The 24,714-nt window shown below is 56.5% G+C and overlaps 1 protein-coding gene across 9 annotated transcripts in view; it reads right to left on the bottom strand.

Moving 5' to 3' along the window:
* Positions 1-9,555: 9,555 nt before the first annotated feature.
* CTIF (cap binding complex dependent translation initiation factor) overlaps positions 9,556-24,714 on the bottom strand; it is a 297,040-nt gene continuing 281,881 nt past the window's right edge. For all 9 annotated transcript variants that reach the window (XM_086682924.1, XM_086682923.1, XM_086682930.1 and 6 more), the window contains 2 exons: positions 16,144-16,197; positions 9,556-14,653 (listed from right to left, as the gene is read on the bottom strand). In XM_086682924.1, coding sequence (XP_086539050.1) covers positions 14,438-14,653; positions 16,144-16,197 — 270 coding nt within the window. In that variant the 3' untranslated portion in view covers positions 9,556-14,437. The remainder of the gene's footprint in view (positions 14,654-16,143; positions 16,198-24,714) is intronic.

Below are 24,714 nucleotides of genomic sequence, written 5' to 3'. Positions count from 1 at the left end.
ACCCTCTTAGGAAGGGGTCAGTTCCCTCCAGCCTCCTAGGAGGGCTCAGGCATGAGGAGAGAGTGGGGTGAATGAGGGTCCTGCCAAAGCCCCTGCCTAGTCAGTGACAGGAAGGCAGTGGATCACGGCACAGGGAGCGATTTTACTGGAAAGATGAAAGGAAATTGCATCTTTAATAATTCACCGGGCCGGTTTGGAGGGAGGCAGGTTGGCGGGGCTGTGAAGCCGCCGGGCGATCCCAGCATCTGTTCCTGGAAATCTGCTGGCTCCAGAGCCTGCCCGAGAGACCCGGGGCCTTCCATCCCCTCCTGGCCGAGGGACAGCGGGAGCCGATGGAGTCTAGACCAGGGTGAGAGGTTAAAACACAGCCATCCCGGGAACCCGCTAAATTGATATCCCCAGCAAAAAGGGAGCCGAAATAATCGATAAGGCAGCAGCCCAGGAAAGCCGCCAAGCCGGGCGGCCCGTACTGTCGTGGCGGGCCAGGAGGGGCTGGGGTTCCAGCGAGCAGACCAGGGGACCTCTGCCTGTGTCTGCACAGGCTGGGAAGGGGCCCAGCGGGCAGGGGTCACGAGGCTGGGCAGGTTGTCCAGCTGGCGGGTGGAGGGCAGGGGACGCACTGCCTGGTGTATTCAGCTGGTCCTCACTTTGCCTTCCCTCCTGGTCTGTCTCTGGGGGGAGTGCCTTCCTCGGACTCCCACGAGAGGGACAGGACCCACCTTTGGCTTCCTGCCCAGGAGCCTGAGTTGTCAGACAAGGAAATAGTGGATTGAAGCCGGAGGACTGGCCCAGGACACAGGCGGAGGGCACGAAAGACAGAAGTAGACAAAGAATTGTTGAGCTTGGAGTCCAGGGATGTTGGTTTTCCTCCTGGGCCCGCTTCACGCGCAAGGTCCTCTCTGGGCTGCAGTCTCTCCCCCTGAACAGGATGATAGCCCTGGGCGGCCAGGCCCTCTGGGTCAACAGGTTTGTCATTATTATTACACCTTTCCCCCAAGGCCTGTGTGGAATATTAGTTGACTAATCTGACATCCATTTCATGTTTTTAAAGTTTATTTATTTTGAGAGAGAAAGAGAGAGAGAGAGCAAGTGGGGGAGGAGCAGAGAGAGAGAGAGAGAACTCCACTTGAGCTACACACTGTGAGCACAGAGCCCGATGCGGGGCTCGTACTCACGAACCGTGAGATCATGACCTGAGCCCAAGTCGGACACTTAACCAATGGAGCCACCCAGGCGCCCCTGACTAATCTGAAATTTAAAAGCTCTCGTGGGAGGGTCAGCCCAGGTATAAACGAGAGATTCGGTAGGGGTTCATCACAAGGGAGATTAAATAGGGGGGCTGAGGAAATCTGGGGGGCTGGAGGGCTCAGGCAGAGCAACTGTTAATCTCTCCCTTCTCCCTTCTTCCTCCCCCCTCCCGCTAATTAACAAAGACAGCTCAAGAATCACGGAAAGGATACTTTAGGGGCGCCTGGGTGGCTCAGTCAGTTCAGCGGCTGACTCTTGGTTTCTGCTTAGGTCATGATCTCACGGTTAGTGAGTCTGAGCCCCACTTCGGGCTCTGCACGGACAGTGCGGAGCCTGCTTGGGATTCTCTCTCTCCCTTCTCTCTGTCCCTACCCAGCTTGCGAGCTCTCTCATAATAAATAAACTTACCAAAAAAATAAATTAAAAAAAAAAGAATCACAGAAAGAATACTTTAAACACTTATATACTCATCCTTCTTTTACAGATGGGGAAACTGAGGCCCAAAGAAGCAACGCCTCCACGGGCACCTAGCTGGTGAGTGTGGAGCCAGGACTACACCTGGGAGCTGCTGACTCCCAGTACGGTGCTCTTTCCACGAGCTCAGGGCTTCTGGTTCCCCCTCAGTTCTTGGGATGGGAAGTGTGATGTGGCCTTGGGGCCAGGTGCCCGAGCCAGGGGTCACGGGATTCATCTTGACTCACTGTCTGATCTTGGCCCACCCCGGCCTCAGGCTCCGCTTTCCCCCCTGGAAAACTCGGGTAAGACTCAGCCCAATAGCCTCATGGGCCGTGAGCAGGATCACGTGAGCTACAGCAGCTTTAATTCCACGCCAGCAAAACCTTACTTATCTGCTGGATCCACTACTTATCTGCTGGCCGGAAAGCAGGCAAAAATGGTTTCTGAATGGGCGAAATGGTGGTTGTTTAAAATATCCATTTGTGCAGCAAAACGCATATGCTTTGCTTATAAAAATGCCCCTCGGGCCCTCGCTCGGGGCCTATCTGCTCTTACTTGATGAACAGTTCTGACAAGTTTGGTGGTGTAGTTTCTCAGGCCACAACAGGCATACTGATAGTAGGACGAAGAGCTTTATGACGAGAGAGGAGGCAGAAAAATTGTAAAAGGCAGATGCAGCTATTAAAAAAAGCAAAGCAGCCTGGATATACCTTGATAATCCCTGAGGGTAACTCAGTATTACAGTCCGGTCTACTAATTAGTGTTGTCGAAATGGCCCTGAGTCATCAACAAAGGGTGAAATACACAGAGCCCCTGTTCGAGAACTCGGATGCGTATGATCCCTCGTGGAAGGTTTTCCACCGAAAACAATTGTTGAGAACGGTTTTCTGTTAAAAGACGTAAGTTACACTAAGGACACCTCCATTCGGGATACTGCTGGGCACCTGGGGTAGGGAGGGCCAGCCCTGTATGAAAATCAGAACCCAGGAATCCTGATTGAGTCCCCGTTCCCCATTAAGGTGCCTGCATAATTGACTGGTTTTCCATTTCTCTCGCCTTTAATCTGTTCTGCCTGTCTAAGGAAGGAGCCTCCAACAACTCCTGTTTTTCCCTGTATTGAACCCCAGCTCTACTCACTGGTGACTCAGCCTGGTCACCGCTCCTACCGTTTACCCCAGGCTCCTCACAGACTTGGCCTCTCATTCCCCGGCACATCTGAGACCTCTCCTGCCTGCCCACCGCGACTCCCTGCCTTCCAGAGGTCCTCCGCCAGCATGGTTGTCCCTGCCCGTGCGTGGCTTTACCTATCACCCGCCTGACCCCACATGGCACTTGCTTACACACGGCGAGCCCACCCTGAGGCCGAGCCCTTGTGCTGGGTCGGCCACCCATCTGATGCGGGCCCCTCCCTGCCCAGGGATTAATGACTTCATCACTGGAGCACCCAGCTCTGTGCACTCGTCCCCTGCACCTCACGGTCCCTCCTTTACAGGCCCGCGTCCTCTGCCAGCCAGCCCCCACTGCCTGATCCCCATCGTGTCCCCATCCCCAGCACAGACCTGGCACACAGGGGGTGCACAGAAGAGGGTTGTCCTAAGTGCTTGTCTAGAATGCCGGCACTGGGCGCAGGGTAGGGTTGTGGGGGGTGGGACCTTTTCTGTGTCTCTGTCTTGCACCCAGCAGGCACTCAGGGTCAGCTAATGGATGCTTGGCGGGGGGTGGGGAGTGCGGATTATGTGTGGGTGACACATCAGCTCATTTGTCAGTGTGTCCGGGGGCGGGGGGCAAAGCCACCCCAACCCCACCCCAACCCCAATGCTGGCAGATCCCAGTGGGAGAGTGGACACAACTTTCAGGCATATCCAGTACCTGAAAGAGCCCCACGCAGCCAGTGAGACAGGAGAACCTGGTGGCCAAGAGGGAAGAGAGCTGTCATCTGGGAGGCGCTCAGAGGACACGCACGCTTTATCCAAATCTCCCGCGAAGACGAGGAGGTAAATAGTAATATCTCCCCATTTCAGTAGAGGAAACGAAGCCTCAGAGACACTAAGCGACTTGTCAGCCTCACCACACGCTTTTGGAAGAGACTGTCTGCAGTTCTCAGTGGGGGACGCTGAGGTTCGGGGTCTGGAGTCACCAGCAAGGGCTTGGAGGCAGAGGGGACCCTGTTAGAGTCCTCTGCCTAGAGGTGTGAGCTGGGGTCAGTTAGCCTCCCCAGTGTCTGTGAAGTGCGGCTTGCACCTCCCAGGTCTGGTGGGAAGCCGGCGAGGGCCCAGTTGGATGCCTGTTAGCTGCTACCATTGTGACGTTTCCCCCTCAGGGCCTCAGCGTGCTCTGTGGCGCAGAGGAGGGGTTCCTCCTGCACTACTGGGGTGGGGGGTAGGCCGTGGCTCCTGTGGGAACCTTCGTGCGGGGGCTTGTTCCTGCGTGTGGGCCCCCAGCCATTCCCTGCCGCACCACCGGCTGGACCCCATACCTTCCTTGAATCAGGGTGTCTGCTGTCCCCTCTCGGTGTCCAGCCCCCCATGCCTTCTCCCCCGAGATGGCGCATCAGAGCTGTGAGGACAGGTGCGTCCCCCTCCCTGCCACCGCCGCACGTTCTCAGGCAGCACCCGGAGCTCCTGCAGCCTCTCCTTGCTCACGGAGCACCTGCTCCCCTCACCTTCCCGGCCTGCTGACCATCCTTGGCCAGGGGCCTCATGACATTGAGTTCCCAAAGGGGAGCCCGATATCCCTGGGGCAGCTTCAGTAGGGAAAGCCGAGCAAGCTGTCTGTCCCCTCCAGACCCGATTCTGGTTTTAGCACAGCTCTCCTGGGGGGCGTCTTCTCCCCAGCAAGGGTCAGGTAGGGACCCCTGCTCACGTCAGGCATCGAGAGCCACAGATGGGTCTCCCGGACGGACCCCACGAGCCCAGCTGTGTCTCAAGGTGAGGGTCAGAAACCTGGAAGCACAGCTTCCCTGTCCCTGTAGCCCAGTCTTAGCATCACTGGGAGAGGTGAAGACACAAGTCCTGCAGAGTCCTCTCTGAGACTGCAGTTTCCACGATGTTCCCATCCTAGCAGCTGACTGGGCAAGCAGGGGGTGGGGACGGGGAGTGCGACTCATGGGAGGAAGCCCGCTGCCCAGGTGGCTGGGTCTGATTGACCGAGACCGCAGAGCATTCTGGAATGGCAGCCGAGTCTTCCCTCGGTGGTCCTGTGCAGCCCCTGCCCTGACGAATCAGGCCTCTGCAAGGGCAGCCCCTCCTGCGGTCACGGCCAGAGGCCCTCCTGGGTGTCTGGCTGAGCCACGGGCTTCTGTGACCGGGCACCCCCAGCCACCTGGGGCCGTTTGCCTTCCCAGATTCCTCTTTCCAGTCTGCCCACACCTTTCCCCTCCCCAGCTAAGCAGTCCCCTGAGGGAGGAGGGCCTCTCCTGAGCAGAAGGCCAGCGTGTGGCCTCCCCAACTGGGGACCATCAGCTCGTTCGTGGCATGTGGCGGGCCTCCCATCAGCCCCGTTCCCAGGTGGCAGGGCGAGAACCCTGTCACCTCCTCGGGAAGACACCCCGTTTCTAGTTCTGGGACTCGGGACCCTCATGCCTCTGCTTCCCAGCCCTCGTTGCTCAGAGGCCAAGCGGCCGGGGGACTCGGAAACTGCAGCACAAAACACACAAGTCACGTACACACACCCGTCCCCCGCGTGCACCTCGCACATGCACACACACGCCCCCACGCCCCAGAAAATCTCACGCGCGGTGCGCAGGTTGTGTCCTACCCACGGGCCCAGCTGAGGGGGTGTGTGGCAGCTCACGAGTCCCGGCCAGGACCCGTGACCCTCGGAGGGGAAGGGCATCTTCTCCTTCACACAAAGGCCCCGGCTCTGCTCGCCGTGGCTCTGGCTACAACACAGGAGAGTCCCCCACCCCCGGGCCTCTCTGGACTGTTAGACCTCAGGACCCCAAGGCCAGCCCCAGCCCCCCTACTGGATGTCCCCGTCCCACGTGGGGTCCCCTTACCCCTCTCCTGCTCTGGTAGCTTAGCCCTTCCGTCCCCAAGCCCTTCTGTCACTTACTACCTGGACCTCACTGTTAACAGTTCACCCACTTGTCCCCCCTCATGCTTGCTTGGACCTGCTTGGGCCAGGCCCCGGGCTGAGTGCTTGAGATAGATGCACAGGGGATGAGGTCAAGCTCATGGTCAGTGTGCACTGGCCATCTACACGCCAGTGGTCACACATAGTGAGCAGAGCTGTCGTAGGAACGTCCCTAGAAGCTGTGGGACCCCAGCGGGGGAGAGTCAGTAAGGGAGAACTTCCTGGAAGAAGTAACACTAAGGGAAGGTGCATGATTGTACCTCCAACCACTGTCCAAGGTCCAGAGACTGGGGTTGACTCCCCTGCCAGCCAGCCAAGGTCATCCAAACCCCAACCCATCTGTAGATCCATCAGGAAGAGCAGTCAACATCAGTGTTGTTAGTCTCTGAGGTTTCAAGCTTGCAATAATTAGTCACCCAGAGTTGCCTGGTGATAGTTAATGGACACAGATGCTGAGCACCATTTCCTCTCCCCCTGACATGCTTCCGGAGTTACTGTCCCTCCTCAGCCCCCCGAACTTCTCCTTTTCCTCTGAGCCAAGCCCAAGGCAGGATCCACCCCTCGCCCTGGTCAGGTGGGAAAGGCCACGATTCCATGCCAGGCCGTGAACCTCTCTCCCATCCATTTGTTTACCCTCGAGGGCCGCGTCCCTCTATGTCCTGCTGGATCACCACCGGGCCCCAGATCCCTGGCCTGAGCCCCTGTTTGTCCCTGGGGACTGGTGCGTCTGTCCATCTGGGCTGAGCACGTAGCAGGGCAAGGGGACTCGGGCACAAAGGTGGCCAGGATCCTGGATCCTCAGCCTGGTCCCCATACATGCCCACCAGATGGTTCTCAGGGTGAGGAAGGCAGCATTGCCAGGCATGACTTTTGTGCCTACCGGTCACATGACATGGCTTTGTCACTCTGCTTTGCTGAGCCTGTTTCTCCCACCTTTAAAATGGAGTCAAAAGGGCGCCTGGGCGGCTCAGTCAGTTAAGCAGCCGCCTCTTCATTTCCGCCCAGGCCATGAGCTCAAGGTTCCTGCGATCGAGCTCCGCACTGGGCTCCGTGCTGACCACACAGAGCCTGCTTGGGATTCTCTCTCTCTGACCCTCCCCCACCTTGCACTCTCTCTCTCAAAATAAATAAATAAACATTAAACAACAATTTTTTTAATGTTTATTTATTTTTGAGACAGAGAGAGAGAGAGAGAGAGAGAGAGACAGATTATGAGCGGGGGAGGGGCAGAGAGAAAGGGAGATACAGAATCCGAAGCAGGCTCCAGGCTCCAAGCCGTCAGCACAGGGCCCGACGTGGGGCTCAAACTCACAAACCGTGACATCGTGACCCGAGCCGAAGTCCGACGCTTAACCGACTGAGCCACCCAGGCGCCCCAAATAAATAAACATTAAAAAAAATGGAGTCAAAAATGTCTGTCATTTGGTAGAGCTATTATGAGGATCAGACAAGAATGTGTATTTGAAAACATGTATGGGGACCAGGCTGAGGACCCAGGATCCTGGCCACCTTTGTGCCCGAGTCCCCTTGCCCAGCTGTGTGCCCAGCCCCGGCGGACACACCATTCAGCCATAATGGTTCTCTAAGCCTCGGTGTCCTCAGATGTAAAAGCAGCAGAAAGAATTTATTTATTTCCTTTCCAGGGCTCCGGTGAGCCCGTATGAGGGTATGTGTAGGACAGTGCTGTGGACAGGAGCAAGTGCTGGGTGACGCTTGGATTCTCTGGGCCAGTCTCCTGGGTCAGGCACACGCAGCTGCTCGCGATGCGCTCCGGGCTGTGTGCCCAGCAGCCCATCTGGGGCAGAAGACGCACCATCGCATCCGCTTCCCAACAACTTGCCTGGAAGACTGCAGCGTGAGCTTCCCCGCCGGCCCCCTCCAGCCACCGTCCTCTGCCCTGCTCGCCCCGAGTTCAGCTGGGTGGCAGGGAAAGGTGAGACTCCTCCCTCAGGGACCATGTCCTCCCAGGGCCGATGCACGCATTAGGCACGGAAGCGAGGGCACCTGATACTTTCAGGGGCCCACAAAATATTTTCTTTTAAGATCAGAATTCAGGGGCACCTGGGTGGCCGAGTTGGTTAAGCATCCGAATTCGCTCAGGTCACGATCTCACAGTTCACGAGTTCGAGCCCCACGCCCGGGCTCTGTGCTGATGGCTCAGAGCCTGGAGCCTGCTTCCGATGCTGTGTCTCCCTCTCTCTCTGCTCCTCCCCCACTCACACTCTGTCTCTCTCAAAGATAAATAAACATGAAAAGAAGTTAAAAGAAAGCGGACTGTTCCTACGAAAGCTTGCTTTAGCTGCAACGGCATAAAGTGAAGAAGCGATCGGCACTCATTTATATGGAGAATGTTTGAGCCTTCCTAGACACCGCCCCCACCCCCCAAACAAGCTTTTCAGAGAGCTTAGGACACATCTTGTTAAGGGATGCGTAAAATCAATCGGGATAAGACACAGATGCTCACAGACACGGTTCAAAGCTCTGGCGGTTGATGTTGAGATGCTGGGCGTGTTTCGAGAAGGAGGAGCCGGACAGCTCCACTCTCGCGGCTGGGGGTGGGGGGCACCTCCATCCTGGCTCAACGCTGAAGGCCGTTTTCACTTTTTGCTCGTTTTCACAACCTCGAAAATCATCTTCAGGTTTCCTTAGGTTAGGGTAAACCGGTACTGACGGAGGTCCTTCGTAAAGCGAAGTGGTCCGTGCAAACTTCCGGAAGCGGGTGGGACCTGTACCGCGGATGGAGGTGAGGAATGAGGCGTCATCGCCTGCTGTTCCTAGACATTCAATCTGCATGCCTGTAACAGCTCTTCATGGTTATGTTTGTGCTACATTCCTGGACTATGGATGGCGGCCTTCAATACCTTTTCTCCCACTCAGCACATAGCACATGTGCAAGTGAGTAAGTGAGAGGGGCTCCCTAAGGCCAGAATTTGGAAACTGTGGTATATACGGTGTCCTCTTCCAGTGCATAGTTTGAGAAGTTGGCAGGCGATCCGGGTATCGACTCCACGCCTCGTAAGCGTCCCTCACCTCCCACCCACCTTGAGAGCCCCTGATGTGCTGTCAGTCCAAGGGGACAGTTGGCTCATATTCCAATGGATGCTTTTACATAACAGCGTGAACTTTGCCGCATGGCTTGGTCTCCCCACCCCACCCAAATGCCTTGATTTGAGGCATTTCATCATGTGCCTTCTTCCCACTGACGCAGAGGGGAGCCTCCGTCTGCTGCCCGTGTAGTCCCAGCGGGCCGCTGACTGCTCTTTCTGTCTGGTGTTACTGGCGGCTCCCTGGGGCCGCGCTCCGCAGCGGTCAGCTCAGAGGCTGCTGAGGACATGCTCGCCTTCTGGGCTCGGGAAAGGGGCCCCTGGCTCTCGCTCTGCCCCTGGCGCTCCCGCGGACTGGCCCTTGGCTGTCGGTCAGTCGTGTCACCTCTCTGAGCCTTAGCCTTCTCATCTGTAAAATGGGGATCAAAAATACCCACTTTATTGAACCACCTGAAACAGTGTATGGAAGGCCCCAAAGGCCCTGGGAGCTGTGGGGAAGACAGACCGTTAATACTGAGGCATAGCGGCTTCTTCCCTCCCAATCTCTTCTTCTCCTGCCCTTTACCTTGGCGTGTAAAAGGCCCTTCCCAGTCGCGCATGTGGGCGTGTGTGCATACGTTCTAGCTTATTCATCCTAAATGGTCTTCTTCTCCCCCCCCCACTCCTACAGACCCCAGTGTAAATGTAACCCACCCTCAGGAGGACGCACGGCACGTATCCGCAGAGATGGTGGTGAAATGCAAGACTGAAACATTTATTATTTAGATGATGGGTTTCACAGTTTTCAATAACTTAGAAGCTTCTGGAATCAGGATTAAGTCACGCCAGAAAAATCTGCCCGCTCTTTTTGTGACTAGTGTTTGGTAAGATGTCCCCACTCTCTCTCCCACCTTCAAACACCTTTCGCTTTGATCTCCGTTTTCTGCTTCTACACGTTTGCATTTTTGTAAATACTTTGGTTTGACGAATATCTCCATTGTTTAATTAAAATGTCATCTCCCCCCACCGATCTGTGCACTTCTGGCCGTCCCTGCACAGTGTCATGTGACTCAGTAATAGTGACCCATCTCAACAAGCCGTCACCAGGCTTCTGGGCTGGCCACCATCTTGACCAGGCCAGGGACACAGGAAGGGGGTGGATGCGCTTGTCGCTGCCCTGAGGAGGTGAAAGGCTGGCAAGTTCTAGCCAGCGAGAACCCCCGAGGGGGATCTGTTACCAGGAGGCAGTGTCCCCAGTGTCTTGCCATCAGAGGGATTGTGCAAAACAAGGGACATATCGTCACAGGAAAATAAATCACTGGGCCCCTTTGAGGAAAGACTGGTTTCACCCACTGGGACTGGACAGCCACTTGCTGCTGACTTTTAGAAGCTTCTGGGCCCAAGCGTCAGTCTTTCTGAAATAAGTCAAATGCTCCAGTGATATTTCTAAGGAAGGAGTGGGTTTGGGGCGTGGGGTGGCCGGACGTGCAGCAGACCAAACCCTTAGTGCAAAAGCTATTTTCTGCAGGACCGGCCTAATCCTATGACTTTGGATAGGCCACGGTTCCCAGCCTGGGGGCGATGGGGGGGCACAAGTGCCCTCCAGCCACATTCTCCGAACCACTCCTTCACAGCCTTCCCCGGGCCCCAGACCGTGCCCCGGCTCTCCAAGATGGCCAAACTGTGGGAAATGTTCTCATTAGCTCGTCGCCCGGGCAGGGGCTCATTGGCGGTCCCGGCCGGCACCAGTGGAGGCCACAGAAGCCTTTGGGAAAGATTTCCTCTGCCGAACACACAGAGAACACAGATTCAGGGCATTTTTGGTTTTTGGTGTTTATTTTTTAAACCCACTTGTAGTTTGGGTTCAGCTGGAAAGCAGGACATACTGAGGGAGGGAAAGTGGTCGCGTGAGCAGGATTCTACTGCAGCTTTGGCGGGAAGCCCCAGGCCCCTGCTCCAGGGAGGTAGGTCCTATTTCCAGGCTCCCAGCTGGCTCAGGCGAGGTGGGCAGCCCTCTACGCCAGTGTCCCGAGCAGAGGAGAGCTGTCTTCTCTCTGATCTGCATCCTTAAAGGCCCAGGCAGAGGTCCCAACAGAGCGCCAGCAGCTGAGGGACAGGACTCCACGGGCAGGCCCTGAGAGCACTGGCCGGGTTCTGATGCCAGATAAGGGACTGGAACGTGGCGTCTGGGGGCGGCCCCGTGGGGCTGCTCCTCACGGCGGCCCGGCTGTCTGGGTCCCCGCCCCTGCAGCTGCCCAGGGCGCGATCAGGGGTACATTTCCCACACCCCCCCTCCCCGTCCCTCAGAGAAAATAAAATAAAATAAAAATTAGAATAAATACCGACTCGGCCAACATTTACATTTACATGGATGGACAGGGCGATCCCTAAACCTTAAAGGTTTACAGACTGATTAAGGAAGGACGAACAGACGAGACTGGGTGTGGGGTAAGCATTCCCCACGGAGGATGGTGGGGCCCCCACCTTATCCAGGGGAGATTAGGAGCCTTCTTGGGGTTGCGGTCCCAGCGCTGAGGCAAAGCCACGAGGCCGAGGGGAGCAGGGCTGTGGTGAGCAGGCTGGCCGCCCCGGAGGAAAACAATGGCTATCTGGTCTTGACTGGCAGGGGGGACAGACCGAGACAGGATCAACATCAGATGGCCGGACTTCGCCTCTTCGCTGCGCCAAGAAAGCCGCGGGCGAGTAGGGAAAACAACACGAGCCTTAGAAATGCAATATCCAGTTTTGCCTCCCACCAAATACATTCAGAGGTCAACTTGGATATGGCCTTCCTCACTCAGCACAAGGGGGGGGTGGGGTCTGGCCTAGGGAGAGGCTAGGGGGTCTGTGGGGAACCCACTTCTGCCCCCAGCTCCTGTCTGAGTAGTCTCCCACGGGAAGCTGCTTCAGAGTCACAGATTTTATGTTTCACTCTTATTTCCTTAAAAAAAAAAGTTTCTTTTTTTTTTTAAACGTTTTCCTTCCATGTCTCAAAGAGTAGCAGCAACCTGCATTTAGAAAAACAGCTTAAACTGTTATTTGGATTGGCCAGGAAGCACTTTCAAGCAATGGAGATAAACTAGGCAAACCATACGTCTGGAGCCACCGTGACACGACACGTAATTAAAAATATATTTATATATGTATACATATTTATATCTTACTTCTTCATACTCTGGTCCTAACAGTCAAGGAGGGGTGGCTCTGAGGCAAGACCACCAAGGAGGCCGTTAGGAGGAAGAGGCATTGGGTCCATGGCGCCCGCGATGTCACGGGTCTCAGCTTTCCTGGGAACATCAGTCCCTGCATGCACGGTGTCTGGGGCCCCTTCGTGAAGCTTGCTCTCTGCCCCGTGGAAAGAGCAGGAGACCCCGTTCCCCTGGGCCACTCTCTTCCTCTGGGGCCCTGCTTCGTTCTCAGCAGATGCGCTCGCAAACACACGCGCGCGCGCACACACACACACACACACGCACACTGTGCACTCCAGGGGCGCTAGCCCATTTCAGCCCAGACACAGCTCTCCGAGGCCTTCCAGGGAGCGGCTGCGCGCCCTGCTGGGGCTGCCTGACTCCTCGAGACCACGATTTCCCCGGTGCCCTCTCTGAGCCCCCTAACTTCAGTCTAGCTCTTCCCTCAGGGCCTCCCATGGGGCCCCTGGCGTCCGGGGCCCCAGGTTGGGCTGAAGGAGCCCACTGAGAAGGAAAGGCAGCGAGGAGAAGCTTGAAGAGGGGAGGAGGCAAAGGCCAGGGGCAGAGGCAGCACGGGCCTCTTGGAGGCTACTGACCCATTCCAGGTAAACCTGTGCCCCCCGACATGTGTCTCCAACACGCTCTTCCTTGGGATTGGCAAAGGCTCCCATCCCGGGGCTGAAGGTCAGGTTGCAGCAGGTGGAGAAAGCCAGGGAGTACTGGGGGACCTGCCTGCTCCTCCAGACTTGGAGTCCACAAAGGGAAACCTCCAGCCCTCACCCCCTGGCCAGCCTGAGCGGACCAGGCAGCCAGGGCCCTCCAGTGACACAGGGAGTGACCAGCCTCAGTAAAGGGAGCTGCTGGGCTCTGAAGTCATTTTATGGGGGTTTATCAAAGTATGGGCTCCAGACCCCAGAGATGGGGCTGTGAGGATGCCGTGACAACCCGGAAGCCAGCCTCCTAGAGCCCGACCCGCATCCTCCTCCAACAGAGAGGGGGCTCTTCCCAGGACCTGGCCCTTTCAAGAACCCCCAGCCCTGTTCCCAGACTGGAAAGATCTGTCTGGCGGCCTCACCTAGTCACCCGACCGTTACGCTCAAGACTCAATGAACGCACCGTTCCCCACAGCTCAGGGGCTACAGTGCCCAGAGCCCTCCCAGAGCGCAGAGACCTTGGCTGTGGGGAGGCCTGGGCTGCTGGGTCCTGCCTGTGATGAGGCCGGGGCAGCAGCACAGCCCATTTAGCCAGACGCCGAGTCCTGGGGAGCCAGGCAGTCCCCAACGGCCACATGCCCCCCCACTAAGCTTGGGACGAGACCCGTGTGTGGTGCGGGCAACATCACCTAGCATTTTGGCTTTAATTTGCCAGCCTCCTTCGGTGCCCCATTCACCACCAGGCCCCCGGGCCAGGATACACACTCCCGGGGGCCTGCGACAGTATCGGCCCATTGACACAGCACAGCTAGAATGAGAGAACAGAGGTACTGGAAGCCAAGGGCTGAGGACACAGGGTTCCAGCAGGACCCCCGCCGGGGCAGAAGTTTCCAATTACCCTAATTGGCTACTGGCAAGCTGTCTGTGGCTAGAATCCTTCCAGAGGGAGCCGGGTTTGATCTTCCACTAATCAGGGGGTCCTCGTGGCGCTGACTGTGTGATCACATCTCGGGCTCTTTTCATTGAGAGAGGAGACTTCAAAGCAGCTGACTTTTGAAAATAAAACAATAAAACACAAGAGTACAAGTAGAATCGCCAACTCCAGCTCCCCTCCCTGCTCCCCGCCCCCTGGGCCCCCCCCCTGAGGCTTGGGGGCCAAAAGGAGGACCTGGAAGTGGGGAGGGGGCAGTGTGAAGGTTAGGGGAGAAGCCTCCGTCCCCCAGCCCCCCCAGCTCGACCGTGGCGGACAAAGGCCGTCAATTACGGGCGGCTGGTGGGGACCCTGCCCGCCTTTGTCCTCCCGGACATCTGCTCTCTGTCGCCTGCTTGGCAGCAGTTGGCGACTGCGGCTGACAGCAGGAACAATGCAAGCCCGTCTCCGACCCACTTTTTCAGCCTTCTGAGGTCCTTTCTGACCCAAGCGGTACCCCGGCGTGCGGAGCTGCCAGGGCCTCAGCGGAGTCACAGAGATGAAACCCCTCGCACAAAGCCCTGCGGGGGACGCGTTTGATGGGAGGGGGCGGGGAGGAGCGGGAGTGGGGAGGGGCGATCGGGGCCACCATGAGAAAGAAACATGCTTCCCTTATTGGTGTGAACTGCCACATGCTTGGGGCTGGGGGGGCTCAGATGAGGGGCACTCCTTCCCGGTCTGGCTCCAGACTGGCCGCCGGCTCTGTCTGCTTTCCTTCCCATTTCTTTCTCCCGCCAGGGCCACCCCTGTCCTCCCGCCTGTCCATCTGGCCCTGTGTACCAGGGCCCCAGCTGCCCGCGGGCCGCCCGCCAGGCCCCCTGGCTGTCAGGCTGTCAGTTTCTGGATGGTTCTGTTGTAGTACTGCGTGATGGGGGGCGTCAGAGGGTTCCAGCTGTTGGCATGGAGCTCGATGACCTCCAGAAGCAGCGACCGGGTCAGCATGGACTCTGAGGGGCACAGCATCTTGTCGCGGGCGCTGGCCAGGAGCTCGGTCATCATCTCGGGCAGCTGCTCCTCCAGCAGCCGGCCTGTGCTCTGCAGCTGCGGGCAGAGAAGTGGGGGGTTAGGACCGGGCTTGGGCTCCGGAATGGCAAGCTGACCCACCTGGGTTAGAAGGGCTGGGGGCAGGGACAGGAAATCACTGGACTATCCCGCTGGAAGGTGCGGGCCCAGGCATCTGTGCCACAGGGAGAACAGGGAGGCGGGAGGGCAGGAATAGTCAACTGTGAGAGCCCACATTTAATGACCAATCTGCCGCAAGAAGAGGGGTTAGGTTATTGCCTGCTGCCCGGGGCTAAAGAGAGCTCTCACCGGGACCATGCCTCTTCTGTCTTTCACCCAAGAGCTTTCCCTCCTACGGGAAGTCTTCCCCGACTACTGCCCACACCCTCAATGGTTGACCTGCTCCCTTCAAAGGTGATCAGGCTGCAGCGTGTTAATTTTCACTTGCTACGATGTCTCTCTAGAAACGAGAGAGCTGCGTGTCTCTGCGCGGAACCTGAGAGCAGGGATGAGGCCTCCTGTTCCTCTCCTTCCTTCTCTCCTGCCCCCAATCCCACCTCCCCTCCCCAGCACTGACCTCTGGCCACCCTTGTGACATGAAGTGTAGGAGGGAAACATGAACTGCGGCAGAAGGCCAGCCAGAGGGCCTGCCCCTGATGATGTTGAAAAGCCCCCACAGGGAAGGAGGAGTCCCAATCTTCTGCATCAGTGCAGCCCCGGCCGTCCCCAAGTCCCATGTAAGGTACCCATTTGGAGCTCCACAAATGGACAGTGACCATCATGTAGACCTCAGGCCGTTGTCCAGAGTCGCAGCACTTCTGGCCTCTGAGATCCTTGGGATGCGAGTAGCCTTGGAGGCTGGACAGAAGCCACCTGAGACGCATGCTCACGCAGCCCTGACGTGCCCTGGGGGCTCACGCTGGACGCGCCTGTCCTCACTGTACTCCATTCTAAATGGCTGGGCTGACTTCCCAGGGCAACGTTTGCCCCCGAGGGAGATCCCAGAGGAAAAGTTTCAACAAGTAGTGGCCACATTTTGGGCACAGGAATGGCACCTCCTAAGGGGGTATTTTGAAGAAGGTGGCTGCCAACATGGGGGGGGGGGCGGTTTCAAACCTCAGGCGCCTTCCGCAAACCCCATACCACGAAAGTCAAGGGAGATACTTGGGGGCGGGGGGGGGTCACATCACTTGGAATTTCTTAAGTCATTTGTGGGGCGTGCCTGGGCAAGAAGAAGGTGGTCTTGGGCACAGAAGCACAGTGGACAAGGCCAGCACGTGGTCCTTCTCTCTAGAGAAGCAGCCACCTCTCTCTCCAGCTAGTGGTGGGTCGGTCACTCTGTCCACATTTACTCTGGTTGGGGGTTGACAATTCTGGATGCAGGAGTTCACGTCAACTCAGGAAGCCATTCCCCACCAGCCCTGTCTCCACACCTTCGCCGGGGACTTGCGCGTGTGTCCAGTGATCCTCACACAGCCACAACTGGCGGGTGTGAGGGGCACACCAGGTCTGAGGTCGGAGATGCTTACCTCCATCGAGCAGCACAGGACGGCGTCTTCCTTCACATCCTGAGATTGCAAGAGCTGTAGAAGAGAGAGGCAGAGAACGCTACTCAGGGTGTGGCGGGGAAGAGAGCCCACGAAGGTCAGAGGGCAGCAGGGACACGGCGATTTCTCTGGCAGGATTTGAACGGTTGGAGGACCACTGTGGGCATAGAGCCTGGGCGCCCAGGCCAGGTCAGAAGGTTGCGATTAGAGACCATGGCTTGGTAGCAAACACTCTGGGGTCATCAGCTGTAACACCTGGTCAGAGAAAAGCCTCAGAGAAACGCAATGAGGGTAAAGACTTCCTGATGGGCGAGGGAGGCTCGGCCATGGTGTCAGGCACTCCTGGGCCCCGGCTAGAGGAAAGCTTCCAGAAATCAAAGTGCTCTTCTGCAAAACCACAGCAGTGTTGACTTACCCAGAGGTTGGAATTGCTTCCTGACCAAGGCCATGGCCAGGCTGCTCAGTGCTGGGACTGGCCACGCCCTTGTCCAGGCTTCCCTTGGCCTCATCTTATTCTCTCTCTCTCTCTCTCTCTCTCCCTCTCTCTCTCTCAACTGAGATAGAATTCACATAACATCACGGGGCGCCTGGGTGGCTTCTGACTTTGGCTCGGGGCTTGATCTCACGGTCCGTGGGTTCGAGCCCCATGTCGGGCTCTGTGCTGACAGCTCAGAGCCTGGAGCCTGCTTCGGATTCTGGGTCACCCTCTCTCTCTGCCTCTCCCCCACTTACTCTCAACCCCATCAACCACTTCTTCCTCCGTCCCCTTCCCCCTTGGTACATCTCCACCGCCATCCCTGCCACATTGATCACCGCATCCGCGGGATGACCCTGCATTTAGATGATCTGCCACGGATGACTTTTCCCTCTGCTGGAACTCTCCATACTCACCCACTCTGCAAGGCCCACAGCACTTCCCAGCTTTCCTTGGAGACTCCTGGATCACCCCCAGCCCATGGTACCCCCCCCCCCCCCCCCCCCGCTTCTCACTGACTTCTCACCTGACGTCCCCAACCACTTGGCATTTCACACAAGTGAAGCCTGGGAGAGTGCTGTGCTCATCTTGGCCACCTTTAACACCTAGCCTAGATCCTGGCAACCGTTGAGGATTTGCTAAATGTTGGTTGATATGATTCATGCATTGTTTTTTGTTTTGAGTTTATTTATTTATTTTGAGACAGTACACGGGAGGCGCAGAGAGGGAGAGGGAGAGAGGGAATCCCAAGCAAGCTCCGCACCATCAGTGCAGAGCCCAAGGTGGGGCTCGAACTCATGAACCGTGAGATCATGACCTGAGCCGACATCAGCAGCCAGACTGAGCCACCCAGACACCCCTGGTTTTTGTTTTAAAGGAAAGGTGGAGGGTGGGGAGGGCACCAGAGGAAGGCATTTTTAGGATGAGTATCCTCGTCCCCTGAACCAGAACTGGAGTCAAAGTCCTTGACGCGGGTGTGATGAGTTCAAGCACAGGGGAAGCCACAGGGGGACTATTCCCATCGCTAGCTTGAAATCCAAACTCGACACATCCTCCTTGTCCCTCCCCGTCTCCTCCATCCACCCAGCCCAGGGGTCCCTCTTAGCAAGAGCCACAAGCATTCGCCTCAAGAGGGCTGAAGATTCAGGGCAAGCCTTGCCACGTGCCCAATGAGCGTGCAGGGCATCGAGGCCACAGCAGGCCCGGGCCAGAGGTCAGGGCCAGAGACACCAGGCCTCCTTCCCCCTTGTATCTGTCAGAACTGGGCTTGCGGCCGACACACCGGAATCGTTTTAGGATGAATGGACAGAGAGGTAGTCTTCGACCTGCTCCAATGAAAAGCAGGCGGAGAGCAAGGGACAGTCCAGGGGAGGAAATGGTGCAGGCGGCATAGAGGGACAGGCGTTGAGGCCGCTGGTGAACCTGTTCTACTCACTGCCGCGGCTCTGACTCCAGACCTTCGTGCTCCCGTCACCCAGATTCTCGGCCACCACGGACTTGCGGACCTCACTCTCCCCCCTTGTTCAGGACTCTGCCCCAGTGTCACCTCTCCAGCCTGTGTGAAGGCGGCCGGCCCCGCTCACCTCCTGGCTTACTTCTCACTGCCGCATAGCTCACCCGGGACAAGTTGATACTTGTTCGTCTCTCCGCTAGAAGGCAAGCCCCACCAGGGCGGGGCCTCTGATTGGTCCCCGCACCCGCACAGCGCCTAGCACACAGGCTGCGACGACAGCCCAGCCCGAGGGCGGGCGGGCGGGCAAGGGCGGATGCGGCGAGGCCCCTCCCCCGAAGGTCACCCGGGTGCACACACTCGGAGAGGCGAGAGTGATGGGCACGTGGGTACCCCGCCCCACACACCCCTCTCGCCGGAGGGGACGCGACACAAAATTATAACCGATGTGGAAACGGAGGCTGGCGCAGGTCTCTAGACGGCAATTTGGTGATCGCTGTCAGAATAAATGGACCCGGACGCACGCACCGCGACAGGGATACGCGGCTTTTGCTTCGCTATCACTACAGTAAAACTACCGTGCACCCACAGGGGGACGGGTTAAATAATTACAATACACAGGCACAGTGGGACAGTCTGAAGCACACAGCTGTCCCTCCCCTTAAGCCAGTGTCTGCTTCTGGAGTTTTCTTGCCTCCCGGAGCTGCAGAGCCCCAAGGGGGAGGCAGGGGAGCCTTCCGCCAAGCCGGTGCCCGGTGGACCTTTGTGGGGGGCACACAGGGAAGGGCCTCCCTCAGTTACAGGACCCAGGAGGCTAGAGTGAAGACCAGGAAACAGGTTCTGGAAAAAGCCGGTGGAAGTGATTCACCTTGTAGCAGGTGTACCTAAGGCATGTGGTCCACACCCAACCCAGCTGCTCTGGAGGGAGGCGGGGGGAGGGGGGGGGGATGTTGGGTCTAGGCCCAGGAAGGTCCTGTGGCTGTCTGGAATGGGATCAGCATGGGGATGTGGGACTAGCCCCACTTATCTGCAGGGGACATAGGGACTCATATATATCAGGAGAGCTCTGTAAGGTTTGCTGGGGTTTCTTTCTGAAGGTACTTTGTTCCCTCACAGGTTTTCTGTAGCGCTTATTGGGAGACGATCCTTCAAACATTGTTGGTAGAAATCAGAAGAAAGGTGGGGGGCAATCTGGTGAGAAGGGAACTCTTTGAGATGGAGTGCGTGCTGGCAGCTGGGTGGGGAAAGTGGGGGAGGGGGGCAGAACTGGCAGCTCGTGGGAAGAACAAGGTATGCTCTGGAACGCGGGGTGACGCACAGTAGGCGCTCAGTAGTGCTTGTTGTGTGTGTCACGTTGAAATGACCCTGGGAGCATGTTCTGTCCTGAGATTAGCCTCTTAGGGGTTCTAGGGACAAGTGAGATACCTTTTTTAAAAAATAAAAAAAAAAAATGTGTATTTAGTTTTGAGAGAGAGAAAGAGAGAGACAGAGAGAGCGAGAGCAGGGGAGGGGCAGAGAGAGAGGGAGACACAGAATCCAAAGCAGGTTCCAGGCTCTGAGCTGTCAGCACAGAGCCCGATGCGGTCTTGAACTCATGAACCTCAAGATCATGACCTGAGCCGAAGTCGGACGCTTAACGGACTGAGCCACCCAGGCGCCCCAGGATGAGTAAGGTAACTTGATGGGAAGTACTAGTAAGCATAAGGGCTGACAAGTACTAGATGTTCTGAAATGTGATTGATTGTCCCTCCGTGTGGCTGTCTGAACGGCTGACAGAACCGCGTGGAAAGTTCTGGCCTGCCCTCTGCTCCCAGATGACAGTTGAGAACTCCAAAGCGGGGTCTGTGTCTTTCTTTCCTGCATCTTTGTGACTGGACTACTCCCTTCCAATCCCTCCTCCCCTCTTTGTGCCCAGACTACCCCCCACACCCTCCCCCTGCCTGGCTGTGTCCCTGGTGGCCTTGGCTCCTGGCTAGCCGGGCAGGGAACAGACTTAGGGAACGGGGGCGGGTAGCGGGGGACTCTGGAGGGTGAGGGTAGCCCCCCTGGGCCCTCAGGCAGAGCTACAGGCGGGTTCTCAACCCCAGAGCCTCTCCTTCAACCTTATCTTCCACTTGCTTGTTTGGGAAAGTCTGTGCGAAGCCAACAATCACATCGTGTGATAGGCCCTCTTGCAAGCGGCTTGCTGGGTTTGCTCAGGGAAGTGGGGGAGGACCGGGGTTGGTCATCACACTTTTCCTTCACGGTTGCAGCGTGCAAGGATACGAAGGGAATCTGCAGGGAGGCTGCAGACCGCTTCCTATTCTCCCTGCAAATGCCGTTCTGGCCTCTCATTACCAGCTTTTGAGAGCAGAGTCTCAGAACCCTAGTGCCGAAGGGGCTTTGGACAGCGTCCCTCCCAACCTCCCCAGAAGTCACACTCCGCTGCTCTGTGTGGTATGACAAGAGGCTGGCCTCCTCAACCAGGAGCCCTTGACACAAGTCCACAGGGGCTCCCCGCCGGGACCCCTTTCACTGTCCCTCTTAGAGGCTCTCATGCCTCTGGGTGATCTGTGGTTCCCCAAGAATCTGTCCCTACCTGTCGTTTGCAGGCAGCGGTCCAGGTACAGGATCTTTCCACTCTTTTCTATCTTGGCCAAACTTACCTGTTCTGTGTTCCATATCTTCAGGACTCTGCTTTTTCCCCAGTGACGGCTAGTGTTTGGATAAACAAATCTGCTGGAGTGTTGAGGAGGTCAATGAGCGCTCTTGTTTACGTATGCTCTATCTGGCACCTTCTGGAGACAATGCTTTTTTTTTTTTTTTAAGTCCCAGAGGAGTCTCAAGAAGTGTGGCCATCCGAACAGGTACCTGTCCACCCATGTTCACAACAGGCGAGAGGCAGAAGCAACTTGGGGGTCCGTGGAGGGATGGATGGATGAACTACTGCGGTCCATCCGTATGCAATGAAATGTTCTTCAGCCTTTACATGGAAGGAAATGCTGACCCGCGCTGCAACGTGGATGAACCTCGAGGACACTACGCCGAGCGGAAAAGAACAGTCACAAAAGGACAAATCCTGTCTGATTCCACTTCTCCGAGTCAGAAGAGTCAAATTCGTAGAGACAAAGTAGAACGGTGGGGTCGGGGCGGGCAAGAGCGGGGACTGGGGAGCCGGTGTTTCGTGGGGACGGCGTTGCAGGTCGGGAAGGAAGACAAAACGTTCTAGAGATGGATGGTGGCGATGTTGCACAACAGTGTGAAGGTGCCTAACGCCGCTTAGTTGTACGCTTGAAGCCGGCCAGAGTGATCGATGTTGTGTTATGCAAACTTTATCACAATAACAAAATGGTTAAAATAAGTAGAGGCAGGGGCGGGCACTCTTTGGGTGGGCAGGCCATTCTCAGCCCAGGCAGGACTCTCCGGGAGAAAAGCTGCACCGATGGAGGAGGCAGGCTTGCCCCACGGGGGTGGGGAGTGGGGGTGGGCGGGTGGAAGGCCCTGGAGTGGGTGGGGAGGGGCAGCGCTCTCATCAAAGTCTCTGGCGTAGAAAGGGGTGTGGGCGGGCTGGGGCAGGCAAGCCACCCGCGCCCTCGAACAGCGAAATGTGTTTCTTGGATGAGAATCCAAGGCAATTGTGCGAGCCCACACAGTGTTTGTTCGGAAGCTAATGCATTCCTGTCCTATTGTCTCCGCCGGAGACTTGTGGGCACACCCATCATATCCTCCCTGGTGGGGGGGAGAGGCCAAGGTGCTTGCAGTCAGCCTGTGGGAGGCCCGAGAGCAACCAGGGAGAAAGACACCCTGGTGGGAGCATCCTGGAGTCCCCTGGGGAAGGTCCACAGGGCGTGCAGGGATGTAACCCCGGTTGCTTGGGATGCCACGCTGTGGGGAGAGAAACCGTGCTGATGGGAGGGGCTGTAGGGCTGCCTTCCTTGGCGGGAGGGAAGCGAGTGCTGTAGATGGTGAATTCTTGCCTTTCCACGGAGGAGTGAGTGCCAACTTGAGGCAGGCTGGCCAGCCCGCCCTGACCACCCCAGCTCACCAACAGCCCAGGGTTTCAACCTTGTAGAACAAACCCACGATGTCTGGTGCAGCCGTAGCAAAAGCACAGCTCAGACCCTGCCGGCAGGGACCTCTCTCCCTCGGGGGTCCGGGGTCGCGGAGGGCGTGGGGGGAGTGGGCACCACAGAGCACAACCGCGGTTTCAGAGAGCAGGCGACTGGCTGGTTTTCTGGAGAACACATTCATCGAGCCCGGATGGGCTGGCTGGGTCTACAGAAGGGCTAGGGATGTGGTGGGATAGGCTGCAAGTGCGGAAGACGTGGCAGGAAGGCGAGAGAGAAGAAAGAGCCAAGAGTGGCAGGGAGAGGTCCGCGGTGGCCATGGAAGCCACGTGCCAGGCACAAACACTGACGGTGGAGAGAGGGGGGAGGCGGGAGAGTGAGACGGGGCCAGAGGAGATGGCCGGGACACGTGGTGACCGGGCTGGGGAGCTGCACGTGGCCACCTGCCCCTAGGAGCACCCTAGGGTAGAGCCCCTCTATCCCGCGTCTCTGCACCTGTACCTACGGCCAGGTCTAGAGGACAGCACGGGGGCTGATGGTCATGATAATGACCCTGAGTCATCACAGAGATGGTCTATGATGTCTGGGTCTCCTCAGGGAGGCAGGAAAGGAGATAATCTATCCGAAAAAGGCTGTCATCAAAATTGTACAGCAGCCTCCGAGTCAGAAGACCTGCCCCTCGCTAAGAGTAACCCCGGGCATGTCACTTTATCGCCCTGCACCTCAGTTTCCTCACCTGAGAAGAGGGATAATACCTGCCTCGAATTGTTTTGAGAGTCAAGTGAGATAACAATGTCTGTGAAAGAGCTTTGAAAAGTGCAAAGCTTGATCCAAATGCAAGGTGTGATTATTGTTATTAAATCTGTTTCTCTGTCAACACAGAGAAAGCTCTTGGCACACTCTGTGTACTGTCCCATTTACCCTCGTGACACTCTTGTGGAGACAGGGAAAGGCCATGGCATTATGATCTCTACCTAATAGACAAACTGAGGCATAGTGGGTGAAGTGGCTTGCACAAACTAGAGAGACAGCAAGTCTGAGAACTAGAGGATGCTCAAAAGTCCTGGGTCAGCATCCTCTGTCTTGGAGAATTATTTTAATTCCTCTCACCTTTGCGCATTCTCATTTTGCTGGTTGGAGCTCAGAATTCTTAATTTTATTGTCCGGTGACAATAATCAACCTGGGCCTTCACAAAATTGAATTGGTTTTACATATTCTTTGTTTGCATCGGCCATCACCTACCCACCCATCCACACATCCACTTACTCAGCCATTAGTGCATCTGTCCACCCAAGTATGCAATCCTCCATCCACCAACAATCCATTTATCCATCCATCCGTCTATCTACCCACATATCATGTATCCAACCTTCCTTCCTTCCTTCCTTCCTTCCTTCCATCCATCCAACCATCCATCCATTCATCCATTCTTTCATCCATCTATATACCCACTCACCTACTTACCCTTCCTTCCTCACCTACTTATCCATCACCCATCCATCCTCCCTCCCTCCCTCCCTTCCTTCCTCCCTTTCTTCCATCCTTCTATCCATCTAGTCATCTTTTCAACAACATGCATGGAACACCTACCTTGTCTAAACATCATGTAACTACAGGGGCAACAAGAAAAATAAGACTGGGAGCTCATAGTCTAGTAGGGGGAAATTGAGAGACTGTAGGTATGTGGGATTGAAGCACGGGATGGAGTGGTGGTGATGGAGAACATGCATGTGGTGTAAGAAGCAGCATATGGCAGGTGCACAAAAGCAAAAAACCAAACAAACAAAAAACAAAAAAAACAACAACCCAAAAAACAACAAACACCCATGAACTAGCAGAGTGCACTGGTGAATAACAAGTATCTCAAGATGCTAAAATATATAGTGTTGGCGGAGAGAGAGAACCTGATGACAAAAGAGGCAAGGGCCACATCCTATAGGGCTCTAGATGCCATGCTACTGCATTTGGGTCTTATCCTAAGGGACTGGAGAGCCACTGAGAGATTTTAAAGTAGAGAGTACATTTTGGAAGGATCCTTTCTTGCACAGCGTGGCGAACAGACCAGAGCTGGCAGAGTGGTGGGGTACTGCAGGCAAGGGGACAGTAAGGAGGCTGCTGTGAGAAAATACGGTGCCTTGAATTGAGGCGGGAAAAAATGGGAGGACGCGTGTTTAGAGGCAGAAGTGAGGGTGAGGAAAAGGACGATATAGAAGATGGATCGTCCCCAGGTTTGGGGCTTGGCCAACTGGATAAATGCGGGTGTCACCAATGATCGTAGGAAGGCATGACGAGTTGGTTTGGGGGGATATGAAGGAATTCGGCGTTAGAAATATTGAGTCCATGGTCCTTGGGGCTGATCAGGGAAGATAACTCATGGGAGGCTGGCTATCCAAGATCATCGGTGCCAGGTCAAGGCCGCAGGTGCTTGTGAGAAGAGAAGGTCCAGGTGAGAAGAGAAGAGGGTAAGGGCTCCAAACCTGGAGAGAGAGCCACATCTAAAGAGTGGTGGAGGAAGAGGAACCCCTGAAGGAGCACGAGGACAGTCAGAGAGCCAAGAGGAATAGAAGAAGGTGATGCCACG

This window comes from Puma concolor, chromosome D3 (genome assembly GCF_028749965.1).
Source record: "Puma concolor isolate L17-30 chromosome D3, mPumCon1.1.hap2, whole genome shotgun sequence".
In the NCBI taxonomy this organism is placed as follows: domain Eukaryota; kingdom Metazoa; phylum Chordata; class Mammalia; order Carnivora; family Felidae; genus Puma; species Puma concolor.
This window is presented reverse-complemented; position numbering and strand designations above follow the sequence as displayed.